General features: G+C 36.7%; 1 protein-coding gene across 3 annotated transcripts in view; it reads right to left on the bottom strand.

The window, feature by feature from the left end:
- Positions 1-16,155, bottom strand: part of MON2 (MON2 homolog, regulator of endosome-to-Golgi trafficking) — a 73,080-nt gene that overhangs the window by 2,077 nt on the left and 54,848 nt on the right. For all 3 annotated transcript variants that reach the window (XM_083814434.1, XM_083814435.1, XM_083814436.1), the window contains 5 exons: positions 14,424-14,614; positions 5,447-5,507; positions 4,024-4,147; positions 2,950-3,157; positions 2,029-2,111 (listed from right to left, as the gene is read on the bottom strand). In XM_083814434.1, coding sequence (XP_083670560.1) covers positions 2,029-2,111; positions 2,950-3,157; positions 4,024-4,147; positions 5,447-5,507; positions 14,424-14,614 — 667 coding nt within the window. The remainder of the gene's footprint in view (positions 1-2,028; positions 2,112-2,949; positions 3,158-4,023; positions 4,148-5,446; positions 5,508-14,423; positions 14,615-16,155) is intronic.

Below are 16,155 nucleotides of genomic sequence, written 5' to 3'. Positions count from 1 at the left end.
AGGCCTACTAATTTCAAAGCAATCCAGGCTATAAGAACTATAGAAAGCAGAGGAAGAAACACTGTACCAAGACACAGGAATATCCATGGTAAATTTCATTAGTCCAACAAGTGAAATTAAACATTGTTAATGAATCTTATTTATTATATCATTTCCTCATTTGTCTCTGTTTTATCTTCATTTCAAGAGAGAACAAAACCCTGATTTCAGATAGCATTTTTATTACAGAAATAAAATGATTAAAAGCTAGGACAAGTGGGTGTGAAGTGATTCTCCAGTGGCCCTCTTAGAAGAAAGTACGCCGCAGTTTTGGGACTCACTACCACATGCTGATCAATGTAGAATGTCTCTCATTGCAGGAAGAGGGATATGGGGAATAATCCAGCTGAGCTGGCTATTTTACCCCTCTAAACCAAAACCTCGCCAAAGTAGCACTTCAGCCCAAAAACTTTATGTTCTCTGGAGTAGTTCTATCACAGAATCACAGAATGGTTTGGGTTGGAAGGGACCTTAAAGCCCACCCAGTTCCACCCCCTGCCATGGTCAAGGGACACCTCCCACCAGACCAGGTTGCCCAAAGCCCCATCCAGCCTGGCCTTGAGCACCTCCAGGAATGGGGCATCTGCAGCTTCTCAACAACCTGTTCTGGTGCCTCACCACCCTCAGAATAAATCATTTCCTTCTTATATCTAATCTAAATCTTTCTTCTTTTAGTTTGAAGCCGTTTCCTCTTTCCCTATCACTACACCCCCTGACAAAGAGTCCCTCCCCAGCTTTCCTTTTTCCTGCTTTTCCCTTTAGGTACAGGAAGGCCACTACAAGGTCTCCATGGAGCCTTCCCTTCTCCAGGATGAACAACCCCAACTCCTTTGGCCTGTCTTCATAGGAGAGGTGCTCCAGCCCTCTGATCATCGTCTGCCCTCAGCCTTTTGCTGTCAGCCTGGGAAACAGCGCTATCAACATGCCTGCTCACTGATGCTGCAAACGAGGCATCACATCCTTCAGAAAATCCACTCACCTAGGTTTTTCTGGAAAGGCTACTTTGTTTCAGGACTGACAAGGTTTTTTTCCCTTCCTCACAATATCAAAAAAAAAAAAAAAAAGGGAGGTAGAGGGAACCAATATATATGCTATTCTGTCAGAGCTGTGGAGTACAACACAACTAGTTTAACAAAGAGACAGCACTAAGCAGTATGAGCATACTAATAACATTCCTCGTAGGCATCTGTTAACAACTTGAGTATCTGCAACTTCAGGAAAGGGGAAACAACCCATGAGTACAACAGAAAGGTATCTATTTATCAGAAGTTGATTTAGGATCTCCAACTGAGTTTTCCGGTGGGCACCCTCCACACATACAGTAGGTGCAGCTGACAGGAGGACCAGGACACATTCACATAAGTGAAGTTCAGATCCCCCATTCTAATCAGTCCTTTAAATACATCTGTCAAACATTTACAACATCACTTAGCATCAATGAGAGAAGGCATGTTTCTCATTATGGGGGCAGGAGGTACTACAGCAGAAAGGGAAGGAAAGCAAGACTTCATGTTTAGGTATTTAACAGCCTGCCCATTCATTTTTCACCTGTACACCCCTTTTACTGCAGAGTACACCTATGGGAATGAGATCCACGGCAGCCTAAAGAGGTATCATGAGGAAAAAAAAAAGAATGTAGCAAAACTAACAAATACAATTACGTATATTTAAGAATTATGTTAACATTTTATGGAAGTTTTGTTTGTTTTTAAAAGACAGCAAGCTCTATCTAATAAAAGACATCTGAAATTGAAATTTTCTATTTATTAAACATTTCTTAGAACTTTATATACTGTTAGCTATACTGGAAAAAAAAACGTTTTGTCTACCTGCCACCTACATATACATAGAATTACACAACACTGAATCTTACAGAATACACTTTCCTTTCCAACTCGTATTAAAAGCACTACAGGAAGGAATAAATAAATCTTTGTGGCAGATACAATTTTATATTGTTTGGAACCAGGTTATTTAACAATAACTTACCATTTTCAGGCTGAGTTTTTTTAAGTGAATCTATGAGAGTACTGACAGCTTTTAAAACAAATATGATTTCTGTTACTTGTTGCCTACAAAGGGAAAAATGCAAACAGTCAACTACTTATTTTTGTTTCAAGACTATAAAATTTTTATGAAAGTTACACAACATTAAAAAAAATGTAATGAAAACAGCTGCCTAGCAAGAAAAAAGGATATTAAGAGAATAAGGTTATCATTTGTCTTTAACTTTCCAACCATCATAGCTGTTGCCAGCTAGGATGGCTTTCAAGTTGATGTTTAGGAAGAGTAACTGCATACATATCTCAATCTGAAAATATTCATGTACATGATTAACTAACATGGAAAGAATCAATTGCATCATTCATGATCAAAAGCTTCAAAAAACATTTCAGCTGAAGTTAACTGAAATTTAAATAAGTTCCCATTTGAGAGAACTTCCTGGTACTTAGGGCAATTTTCTGTTTCAAGAACAATTACTTGAGTAATGATTCACAGTATTGCTATTTGGATATTTTGTCTTATTTTCAAGGAGACTCTCCACCTCTCAATTTAGAAACTATAAATAGTTCAGGTAGGAATAAAGGGAAATTAGATTTCAGAAATATCAGAGGTATCAGAAACATTGTTTCAGTAATTGAAAATATTTATTACTGAGTCATACCCCTATCTTCTCCGTAACAGCACCGAGCATGACCATTGTTTTTAAAGCTTTTTCCAGTCAACAGAATTTTGGTATCAACATTTCTTTGTAGTATTTCTCACATATTTCTTAGGCTTTAAATTTCACACAGACCTAGAACACCCACACCCCAAACACACACGCATGACTGAGACATATTTTGAGTGCAGCCTTTTTCCCATAAAGTACTGGGAATACCCTTCATTTCCTAAAGACATTGAACATACCGTGGAAGAGGACATTTGCCACTCAATCTCTCATCTTCTATGTAGCGATGCAATACATCCTGTGACCTTTTCAAGAGCACAGAAAGTGCCATTCTAGAGATGTAGCCTTCCTGAGGAGTTGTGACTTTATTACTGAATGAAAACTGGAGCAGTGTTTCAAAACACACCTTAGAGAACTCCTCTCTCATTCGAATATCTATTTCTGCTTCTGTCAAAGTAAAACATCATATTTAATTGTGTAGTGCGCATGCCGATACCCTAAATGATGCATTTCAATCCGTTAATAATATTCTGCAAAAAGATTATCACTCCTGTAGTACTAAAGATACTAAGATTAACGGTGATATCAACATATATTAAGAACACATTCTGAGAAAAAGTGACTGTGCAATATTCACAACAGTTCAAGAAATGGAAGAATATTCAATACATTCAGCAACATGTCACCTGCTTAACACTGCTTTGATAACAAAATACATTCAAGCAAATTTATTTATTTAAGAAAAAGGTAACGGCAACCCCAGTTCCACATCACCAGTACTAATATCTGGTACTGTACAATCCAATTGTTTTTCTCTGTAATGCTTTACGTCATTTTAACTTTCAAAAATACATATATATAAATATATAAATGTTTTTTTCTTAAAGACAAAGAGAGTATCTGGTTAGGTACACTATATAGTTATGTTACGGTCATTTAATTTTTAAGAACTGGGTATCATGTCTGTCTTACAATTGCCTGAAATTACTGTCAACAATTGCAGCTGGCATAACAGAAAACAAATTACGCAGAAAGTTCAGAAAAGACTATAAAAAAACCACAAGTACAATATTATACATGATACTGACCAAAAAGTAAGGAAATAATTTTAAAAAATTGCAAGGAATGTTCTGCAACTTCCATGAGACAAAATATAGTTTATAAAAACAGGCTGCATATTAAATTGTCTATAGCGCATACATGTCATGGAATTTCAAGTCTTTATTAGAATAAGTACTGCCAACATTTTTGTTATTTTCTAGTAGACTATTTCAACATCATTTTCTAGATCTTTTGTCATTCAGCTACCATACCTGTAAATGAGGATGACTGAGAGTGTATCGAGCCTTTATTGAGCATAGTCATTATTTGACCAACAAATTCCTTAGGAATAAAATTAGCATACGGTAGTATCTCTGTGCTAATAAGCTGAACCACCTAAAATAAATTAAAGAAATTTATATTGGTTTTCTGAATATTAAAGTTGCAATTCTAGTAGAAGGCAAAAGAAACAGTAAACAAAAGAGACATGTCTAATGTAATTTCACAAAATATTCCAATGATAGGTTTTATAATTTATAAATACATCTAAAAATTGTGGATGTGTGTAACAGATTAAACTCAGACTAATAAACTTTGTTTTTCTCCTACTTCTGAGTTTCTGAAGCAGTTATCATTCAGATTTCCACTGACATTTCAAGTATATTCTTCAAGTACATTCTTTACAGTTTTGAAAAAAGAAGATCTGATGTTAAAAATCTCCCTCCACCCAATTCAATATCCTCACTATGACATTAGCACATATATCACACGCTTACAATGTGACATCAGTGAAACAGAACATGTGAGTTATTATCTAAACAAGCTTAAAAGCAAGGCACGTTAACTGAAATGCTGTTATCTTTGGTCTTGATGCTCACACACAGGAACAAAGTGGGTTTACATCTCTGTAAGTTAATGTATTAGATTTCAGAGTTCTGCCCGCTGCAGACAGAATTGTTCGTACTTTTTATCCAGAAATCTTCACATCCTATCTGCCATTCTGGAGAGATGACAGGAGATCAAACCCACAAATACTGCCATGCCTTCTCTGCAACTCCCTTTCCTCTGTAAACCATCCCTGATCTAACACATCTCTTTGTCCTGGAGTAAAGGAGGACCAGTCTCTCTTCACTCCAAGTATTATCTTTCTTAATTTTCTTCAGTGTTATCCAATCAAGCATGATTTCCTTTACGATTACAGTGGTCTCTGTACTGCACAAACAAGACATCATTTCTCCATTTTTGCACAAGCTTTTTAGTATTGAGAACACATCTGGACGGCAACAATGAATGCCACCCCTCAACACAGAAAGCATTCACTTTAGCTTCAATCATCAGCTTCCTTTGGTTTACAATTACCTGTGTAATTGCTTGGCAATAACATAATAAGTAAGAATCAGATAATGGGTCAGAGAAAGAAAGACATTCTGTTTTTCTGGTTTTTCCACTCAATGCTGTTTTGAACTCAAGCGGACATGAAGTTTTCGGTATGAAGCTTTCTATCCTTTGCAAAACCCTGAAGCAGCCAAATTCTTAGCCTCTGAATTTCTTGTCTCATTTTCAAATGGAAAAAAAATCTCAAAAAAATAATGAATGGGAAACTTTTCCAAAAATTATGTAGGAACTAAATGCTACCTGTCAACGTCACAACCTTGTATGTTTGACAGTATAATACAGTTGCTATAGTCTCCTTACCTCAACATCAATACTCTCATTCTTCTGAAATTCTTGGATTGAGAGATTATCAGGAGGTGTACTATAAAAAAAACATACTACATTATACTTTTAAATTCACAGAATGTGTAGAGAGCTAAGCAAGGGAAAATGCAGTACATTTAAAGTTATTACATGCATCAAGTTGGTACTGTTATATGATAATGATTAACATTTCAGAATAAAATCTAAATAATCTAATAATAAATAATCTAATAATCTAATAAAATGTAATAATGCTAAAAATGGTTCTAAGGGAAACAGCAGTAAGCACTAAATTGAAGAGTTACAGCTGATGGACCTGTTTAAGGACTTGCAACACCAACACCATTTTTCACATGAATGTCAAAATAATCTCTTTTGTCTTATATGTGCAAAAGTCGTAATAATTGTTTAGATGCATCTGTGAAAGTATCATCTAGGCATTCCAGTTATTTTTTAGTTTTTCCTCTCACTATGCAGGATTATGAGAGATTTTTGATTTTCAGCAGTTATTTGAAAAAGAACTAATTTTACATTTTCTTTTGTGTTAATGAAACATCCTTTTCATTAACAGGACATTTTTTTTCTTGACAACTGATACTTATTCTCATTCATAATCAATTTTAGGAAGAGAGAAACCCATTTTACAGAGAATAATTTTGAAGAATTTCAGGACTTTCTGCAATTCTTCCATTTTATATAAAAATCTATTTACAGATAAAATGTCCAGAAGTAATTCAACCAGGAATATTACTCCGTACTTTACAAGACCCTACGTTAATCCACCTGTTAAGTGGATTCAAATTCTCTTTCCTTTGCTGGACTATGCTACCGTTGAGTTACTGGGCCAAGCTCCTCAGCAGGACAGAAAGAGTAAGGGCTTCCTACTAAGCAATCGACTATTTCTGCTGATGTGCCTTCATCAGTCTTTTAGTTTGGATCCCACATGGGATTTTCAAGTTAATCTTTCAGACATCCCTGTTTACAAACTTAGGTTCTCAGAGCGCACTGAACTGGATTCTTTTTTGATGAAACCAAACCAGAAGACTACAGCTCTAAGCTCTAGAAGACATTTGCATGACAGGAAGCCAGACTAGAGCCACTCCAAAGTAAAGCACATAAAGTGAGCGCTCTGTGGGTAACAGGTCCTCATCAACCCTAATGATTTTATGATTCTATCATGAGCTGTTTTGCTTTACAGACCTGCTCCTACTGCACTTTACTGTTTTTACTAATACAAATTAAGTACTTTAAATATAATTTCTGCTGACAAATAAGGAACTGAAGGCAGAGAACTAAGCAGCAGGTTCAGAGAAAAAAAGATTAACAAAATAAAAATCAAAGGAGATACTTCACATGACAGACAAACTCTGAAAGACATTGTTTGTAATCCTGTATCATGGGATTTGTCTGCTAAAATCTACACAGACTCAAAATAGCCAAATTATTAAAAGAAAAATCAATTAAGAGCCAACGACAACCTATGGTACAGGAACTTTCTGAGCTACAGAAACTAGGAGGTTGAAGGAGCTCATGAAAACGTCGCTCTGTGGTCACCTTGTACTCTTCAGTAGATAGCCCAGTAATCCCTCCAAAACAGCATACAGGTCTAGATACCTGTCTGTTCTGACTTAGGTATGCTGCTCTCATTTTTCTGACATAGAGCAGAAGTCAAAATCTTCACACCTATGTCCCTTTGAAATTTAAAGACAATTGCAAAACTCACTGGACTGTGGGTTCAGTGTCCCTGTAGCGTCTGACCTGCCTGGAAGGTAACTCTCTTCAAGCTAATGGAATGACTCACAGCATTAGCAACAAAAATCAGAGACGAGGAGCCATAAAAATTGGATATAATTCCACAGATTAAATTATCTCCTTTTCCCATAATTTGACTTTGTCTTTTCGTTTTTTTAAATAACATTTTAAAATCTTCAAGCTGAGCAAGAGCTTGGAAACTTGACCACTTGAAAGGAACTGTTAGAAATACTGGAATTAAGATTGCTTGTGGTACTTCAACTTGCTACTGTAGTGTATGTTTGCACGTTACAATGCATCTTAAATTAGATGATGCCTTATTTTCTCTAGAGAAACCATCTGATTAAGTACACAGGATGGTCACTACTGAAAAGGAAGGGAAATGAGATGGCCAATCTGCCACATTCCCTGCCTGATTTACTGCAGCACACAGGCAGGTGCAAGGAAAACAGAGCCCTGGACTGAACAAAGAAGCGAGCTGGCCTGCGCGCTGAGGAAGCAGTCAAGTATGGCAGTGGCGAGCAGACCGGCATCCTTTGGCTCATTTCCAAACTCCCTCTGCAACCCCCCTTTTTTTCCTCTACCCCCATATTTTTGATTTTTTCCTCCACCCCCACACCCCTCCCCAGGAAAGAGCAGACGGGTGCAGCGGGTACTTTGGAGGTAGGTCTTTTTTTCTTGTTCACTGGCAAGGCAGCTGCTAAATATATGACCATGGACCTGTGCCAGCCTTTTTTTCACGGGGGTACTCATCTGGGCCTGTCTTCTCTATCCCACTCTCATTTTCATGAAAGGCTGGAGTCTTCTAAGTTTCATTTAAATCTGGTTAATTTGGATAACAGTTTGTTGGGTTTTTGTTTGTTTTTTTCCCCTCCCAGTGCTCTTATATGATGCTGACCAAGTCAAGTAAGAGATTTTTGCAAAGTAGGTTTGTTTTTTTTTTTTTTTCTGTCTCCTGGGTGCTTAGCATGAGACACCTGGAGTCCAACCTGCACACCTACAGCTAATGTTCAGTTCTGATGATTATGACAATATCTATTAATGTTCCTGCTTGAAAATACCTCCTTGCCTCAAAGGGGTTTTATGTAGATAACTTCACCACTATCTGTGAAATATTCAAGTGTTACGTGTATGACCAGAGACACACACAGGAAAAAAAAAGTAATATTTGTTATAAGTTTGTGTATTAGGCTGTCAGCAAGTTTGGAGTTACATGTTGAAAGCAAAGAATAAAATATTAAGTAGCTGTTCAGTCTGTACCTTTTGTAACATAAAAAGTTAACTATGTGAACCCTTTAAACAGTAACACAAACTATTAAGATGTTCATGCACTTATGCAGGTCATGTTGAATTACATGGAAAGCTTTCATTCTGACGCTTCCTAATTTATGAATTACTGACCTTCTGAGCTGAGGTTTATTTAAGGACGTTTTATGATCTTTCTACCCAGTCATCCATATCTGACCTACCATATACGCCACAAATTATTCCATACTTTTGTTCATGTAGGAAATTACTCCTAAGTAAAACCACTCTAAACCAAAACCCTGCCAAAGTAGCATTTCAGCTGCCCAAACACTTTACGTTCCCTGGCATAGTTCTATAACAGAATCACAGAATGCTTTGGGTTGGAAGGGCCCTTAAAGCCCACCCAGCTCCAACCCCCTGCCATGGGCAGGGACACCTCCCACCAGACCAGGCTGCCCAAAGCCCCATCCAGCCTGGCCTTGAGCACCTCCAGGGATGGGGCATCCACAGCTGCTCTGGGCAGCCTGTGCCAGGGCCTCACCACCCTCACAGTAAACAATTTCCTCCTTATATCTAACCTAAACCTACCCACTTCTTGTTTAAAGCCATTCCCCCTTGTCCTATCACTCCACTCCACTCCCTGACAAAGAGTCCCTCCCCAGCTTCCCTGTGGGCCCCCTTTAGGTAAAGCGTCCATATGAAACATCTGTCTAGGGGAAAAAGCTTTGCTTGTCTGATGCAATACAGCCAAACCGTACGCGAAGCGTCAAGATAGTGCAGATCAGAGGCAGTGCAATGCACACTATGGCTCTGTGCAGGATTTCCCAGGTAAAGAGCTCCCACAGCTGCTGCCCACTGTCTAGGGAGGGCTTTAAAACCTAACAACAAAGAGCTAACAGGCACTGAGAGTCCTGCTGTGCACAGCAGCACTCTGCTCTCAAGAATCTTTTTGGAAAGTATTGATTTAATTCCCTCATGTGAGCACATACTTCTGCTCTAGTAAATTATATATATGCACGTTTGTTGAATTTTATTTTATATAATGGCTTGACATGCTTCCATGAAAGCCTCTGGGAAAGAAGTATGATATGAAATAATAAACAGACCAGCCTCTTACTAGAAGACAATTTTGTGTAAATTAAGTTACATGAAATGTATTAATTTTTAAATGTCACTTTGATTTATAATAAAAATCAAGATTATTGAGCCTCCTCAGCTGCAGCTTGCTTAAAGGAAAAAAACAACACCAGCAAAACCAACAACAACGAACAAAACAAAATAAAAAGCTGGAGCTTGTTGCTTGGAAGCTGTTAATTCTCTATGACAGTAACATTTTCCTTTTTCATTTACCTGGGCTCTTTTGGCTATATCGCTTATAATTGCTTGATGTACAAAGCTGCAAAGACCATTTCTGCTGCCTTTGTACATGCCAAACATCAATGTGCATCTCCTCTCACTCAGCCCCACTGCTGGCTTGAAAACCAGCTCCTGTCCAAAAGGCCATGCAGAGGAGGCTCACTATTTTAAACAGAGAGGTTCAGAGATTTTTAAGGGTTCTTACCACAGTGACTCTTGCCTAACCAATACCAACTCCATTTCACAGGTAGGAGCGATATTAGGAGATCTACAGATGTGATTTCTAGGACCACAGTGATTAGAAGAATTAAATTGGAATAAAGTTTAAAATCTTTGTTAAAAACATTAGTGAAATAGAAATAGTTTTATCTCTCTACACTAGGAAAATTTTGGGTTCCTCAGCCAGGTAGACTTGGAAGATGAGCATAGAAAAATGAGACAGTATACACTGGGATATTTTAATGAACAAAGCTAGAGGGAAAAATCAGTCAAATCTGTTTTGCAGTGTTGCTGTTAGGACTGAATACAGAAAGACATTTCCAAGGTTTACAGAGATGCAGGCATTTCATATTTAGAACCATCCCAGCAGCATGAAGTCAGCTCTGAAGAACAAGGGTCTGAGGGGCAGGTACAAAAGGAAGATGTTTACCTAGTTTTGAATGAAGCCTGGACGGAAAACAGCATGTAACATGTACAATGCTAAATAGTGGAAAGTACAGAGTATGGGAAGGTGTACAGGAGTCAAGGAAGGGAAGAAAAGTAAGTTTATTTTTGACAGGACGTTTCGGTTTCCTTGAAGCTGAGAGCTTGGCAAAAGTTATAGAACGGTGAAATAAGAAAGTCAATTTTCAGTTCTAACTGTATTCAGGTCATTATTAAAAGGGGTGACAGGAGAAACTAGACATGTTAGATAATAGTGAAAATCCAAATAATGCAATAATGTCTCACTGATAGCCTCCTGGGTATCTCTGAATTGCAACTTCCAAATGCTTGGAGCTCCAGAACCTTCTCAGTCCATGCCGGTCTTCAGCAAAGCCGTCAGATTTGTACAGTTCTACGCTTGACTTAAGAAAGACCTCGTCTTGCATGACCTATTTGCACATTGGAAAGCTACTGCAACTGTGAGTCTGTAAACTGTAGTTATGGTCACCAGATCACTAAAACTAAGTCAAATGAACAAGTCACTAATCTAACTGAGAGCACAGGGTGTGTTTGTGGCTTGGTTAATTCATTTTTGGGGATACAGACAAAAATCTAGGTACTACCAAAAGTTTCAAAAACTACAACTCATTATTAACATAAATAAAACAGTGAGTACACTAAAGAACAGCCTTTATAACACCTGGCTGACCTAAAATGAAGGACCAACATGGACAGTTTTTAGCAAGTACTTTTCCACTGTGTTTTGCTATAATCTGAAGGTTGGCGTGTACCTCAACTCAATAATTAAATTTTGGCTGTTACTTTCAAAACCATAACAGATCCTCCCAAATTACTCTGGAATAAGTCACCACTGTGATTAACATATATATTATTACTAGCACTATAACAAAGAAAAAAACTGAGAACACATGTTAATTTGAAAATTCTGAATTGAATTTCCTCATGAAACAACTACAAACGTAAGACACTGACTATACTCCAATTACAATCCACTAATAGACACAACTTAGAAAATTCTAAACCAAAAGGGACAGGTTATCCTATTTGCCCAGGCTTGTTTCACAGCAGCTTGCACAGACGTGCAGAAGGACTCAACCAAAGGAAATCAGAAGAGAATTACCTCCATGTGGGGAACTTCCACAGCTATCTCTAGAACCCTGCTTGCATCACAGTGAGGGAGCCAAACTTCAGGAGCATTGTGGTGAGGAAGAGGAGGAACAGGATGAAGAAAAGGAGAAATGACTGCTATTGCTAATCCTCCTGACTACTGCCGTAATGCAGATATGCTCCCTTCCTAGCTTTAACGTATATTAGGACTACTTGGCTCAGGCTGATGGAGGGAACGGGAAGATTATCTATCCTATAGCGGAAGGTAGAAGGCTACCAAAGGATAGGGCTGTGACTGTAAGTAGGAGGAGCATCCACTTGGGAAGACAAACTAGATGGATGTGATGGGGAGGGGGGAACACAACCAAAACCAGATATTCCAATAACCACACTATTATATACGCAAAAAACCATCTATGGATAACAACCCTGGAAGGAGAAACGACCCAGGCCTTTAACTGGAAGGCTGGTTAACTGGGAAGTTACCCTGGTGTTTCCATGAGGTGCCATGAATCACCGGCCTACTCTTAGTCCCTCAAATTCTTTTGAACCTTAAAGCTTCGAAGTGAGAGAGCTAAAAAGTTTCATGTAGCTTCTCTGAGAAAGCTTTAATTTTGATGGAAATGCTGATCTCTTCTATTCCTTTATGTGCACATCTTATATATAAAATTATATTTATATTTATATATAAATACATTATATATATATTATGTATTATATATTTATATCTATATATTGTATTTATATATGATATATATAAAATTATATATAAAATTATAGTATATGCTCTGGTCTCTAAAGAGAGAAAATCAGACTTTTAAGCAAAGACAAACAAGTTATTGTGCATTATATTCACAGAAGTACTGTGTTTCCTTTACCTCCAGAGAATATTCTCCCATGCATGGCAGCTGGCAAAAGTTATTAATACTGATAATGATTGTTTTTAGCAAGCAACATATTAAGATGGAATTTCTATGGTTGGAACAGCTTTCAAGAAAAGTATAAATCACTCACTTAAGAAAAACTGATGACGTACTTGGCCAAAAAAAGTCATGCAGATGATAACGGGTTATCCTGAATTATGCTGAAGATCTGTGATAATCTTACTTCCCTGGACTTAAGAATGGTTAATAGCCCAAACTGTAGCAGGACCAATATGGGTCAGTTGAAAACAGGAAAATGAGTATTTCATCTTTTTCACAGATACTCAGAAATAATCCAGTTACAGTAAATAGCAGTTATGTATTCCCAAAGTAACTTCCAAGTGAACATACACTTTCCTAAATATCCTGAAAAATCTTCATTTTAGTTTTCTAAACTGAACAATGGTATTGTCTATAGAGTGTTAGCTGATTGGGATGGCTTGTCTCAGAATGGAAGCAGGACTACTAACCGCAGCTGAAAACAAAACCAAAAAAAATACTGCAAAGATTACGTTAAATTCAAGAAACAGCTAAGCATCAAAACAAAAATTTGTGGTGAACAGAGAGTCTTTTCTGTAGTCTCAATGATCTTTTCTTGATTTTCAGGTCCTCCTATCTAGTATTATTTCTTTCAAGTAAATGTAAAGACAAAATAAAGGGTTTTCATTCAATTGTCTTACAACCCTACTGGTGAAATTCCCAAAACACTCATTATTACAAACATTTTTACTAACAGATATGCCTCTAAAATTAAGTTTCATTGGCATCTAATTTTAGTCTGTTTTGGATAAGCTGTTATTTATTCATCACTAATAAATACAGCTGTATTTGGTTGCTGATTTTTGTGTTTGCACACAAAAGTCTGCAAACACAAATACAGAATATTAGCATTAGGTACAGAAGAACCCTACTGTTTCCTATTAAAAAGACAGATTAATTTGCTACTGAAATCAACATACACAGAAAATCAGGGAATTAAATTTTTCATTTTCCATATTGCCCTCTAATCTGAGGCACAATTAGATATACTTTAACAACTGCTGAAAGCATCCACAGATGTTCACAGGAGATGGAAGTTCCTTATCCTTCCTAAACAATCTTCTACAGTACTTAACCTTATTTACAGCAAAAGAATTATTCTCTGGAGCAATCTTTTACCATATTCTCAAGATTTAATGTGTCTTCCTAATAATATATTCTTTTGTTTGAACAAATCCATGGGTCAAATTGTCTAATGTCTGATCATCATCGTTTTTCCTTTCTGAACTTTCTCAACATGTCCACATCTCCAGTGTTCCATTCTTGGGAGATTATGTACATACACCTGTCTGCCTGCTACCCTTTTCACAAAGTATTATAAATAGAACATACTTATTAAGTTGCAATAAATTTATCTTGTGCAGAAACATGTAAGATAACTACAGGCTTCTAAGTGTACAGCAAGATAAGAAATAATTTTCCAAAATTCATAATAAGTGGAGTAGTTTAAGACAGAACTCAAGAGACATAGAGATAATGGTGTTCACCTTAACTGAAAAAAAAAAAAAATATATATATATAGCTGCAGTTCTGATTAATTTGAGTACACATCAATAATTCTATCAAATTCACAGCAAGCATCCTTGGGAGCCCATACAGAATTTCTTGGCCTGACCAGCATGGCTATACCTTGTATTCAGAGCTGTTTAGCTCTTTCTTGCTTTGACATTTCACCTCTTGAATGATCTTTTTTTCTACTACTTTCTGAAAGTATACTTTTTTAAAGTAGAAAAACTGGTTACCTTTTTTCCTTCATTCCTTAGAATCATCTTCAAATAACTACTGATATGGCTGTTTATACTGAACTCTACTGGCACAGTGTTTTACTACTTTAGTGAACAAATTACTTACTAGTATTTTCCAGCTCAGAAAAAAAAAGTGTTTACCTTTTAGTAAACAAAAAATCTTCAAACGTATTGGCTAGCTCTGGCCACATACTGTCAAATTTTCCAGAAGATGCATGCTGCCTTGCAACTGGTAGTCCAATAGAGAGAACTTTGAGAAGGGAGGAAACAGCTAGCTTCCATGTGCTTTCCGAAGGACAAGAATATTTCAGACTAAGAGGTATTCTCAGTGTCTGCAAAATACAAGTTCAAATAAAATTCACAGTTGCTCAGAGAAATCAAAGAATAGGACAGATTTCTGTAGATCTCAGCAGACATTTACATAGATGATAGTACACATTTTTATCTTTTCTGCTGGTAATATGAGATGGTCTTTTTAAAATATAATTATAAAGACAATTTACCACATGCCAGCTGGCTAAAGCATGGGTCTATTAACAAATACAAGGTTAGAAGCCAGATCTGATCCATTACCAATTACACTACGAAAGTACCTACTAATTTTCTGTATTACCATCCACCATTTCTGCCAACTCTGACAAATGGGCTTACCTAACATCTATAAGATTGCTGGCAGTTCTTTGCCATAAGTGTATTCTGCAGAGTTTGGTTCTGTACCTAGAAAGTTCTCTCAAGTGCTCCCAAAGGTTTAAAAGAAAAAAAAAAAAGAAAAAAAAGCCACACTAAATTTAAACTTTTCCTAAAATGCAAAAGTTGAACTATACACATAATCACTGCAAAACATCTGGTGATTGCTGACTGTTAAACCACAGGAAGTATAAAAGCAAAAAGAGTTGATGAAATTCTGAAGATAAAGGCTGCTAGACAGCACAAATGTATAGCAGATTAAAACACAGCAAATTCTGGATAGAAAGACAGCTTCAGTATCTATAAAAGAAACTCAATAACATGTTTAAAACTTCAAGCTTATGTACTAGAACTATATCTACTCCTTCTAGCATTGTTAGTCAACAACGAACTAACTAGGAGCTGATACCAAGTTATCTTGGAAATCTAATTCTTTAATTTACATTTCAAATATATATTAACTAAATTTGGGCATTACATGTACGTCCCTAATACCTTCAGGGAAGCTTCTGATTTGAGGAAAGCAAAGGGAAAACTCACTCTCAGGATTAAGTTAATTATAATTATTTTTTGCAATAGTTATCAGAGCTAGGACATAACCCTAGAGATAAACAGAATACTTTCTTCTGATGCTATTGCTCATGAGTCAAATCTAATTCTAATATCAACATGAGCTTCAGACACATGAAAAGTCATTTCAGAAGTCTTTTCATCTGCTGCAGTAGACCACAATATTATCAACTGTGAACTTTAGAGAAAAATAGCATTTATATTAGTTTCACCTAGCCCATTAAAACAGAAGTGGAAACCAAATGTATTAATTTTGAAACACAAGCATGTAATTCGTAACAGATTCCAAAGAATACCATGTAACTACTTTAAACACATCCATGTTGCTAAATTTCTATACAGGAACAACCTGAAGTCAGCCAAGTCATTACTAACCTAGGACCCATATAGTTTTTCCCAGACATTTACCATTACTTCCATTATTTGCCAAATTCATTTGCAAAAACAGGGTTAAAAAATATGAGTTTGGCACTTTCACCTTAAAGGCACATCTGTGCACCCATAACATTTTATAGCTACATTAATGGCACACAAAGCCATTAAAAGTAGATCAAAAGTACTAGCTAGAGCACACCTCCACAAAAATATATATGCCAATTTTGTCTTTAGCCTTCAG

The sequence above is a fragment of the Anser anser genome, assembly GCF_964211835.1.
Source record: "Anser anser genome assembly, chromosome: 1".
Lineage (NCBI taxonomy): Eukaryota > Metazoa > Chordata > Aves > Anseriformes > Anatidae > Anser > Anser anser.
Note: the sequence above shows the minus strand (reverse complement) of the source record. Positions and strands in the feature narration are given on the sequence as shown.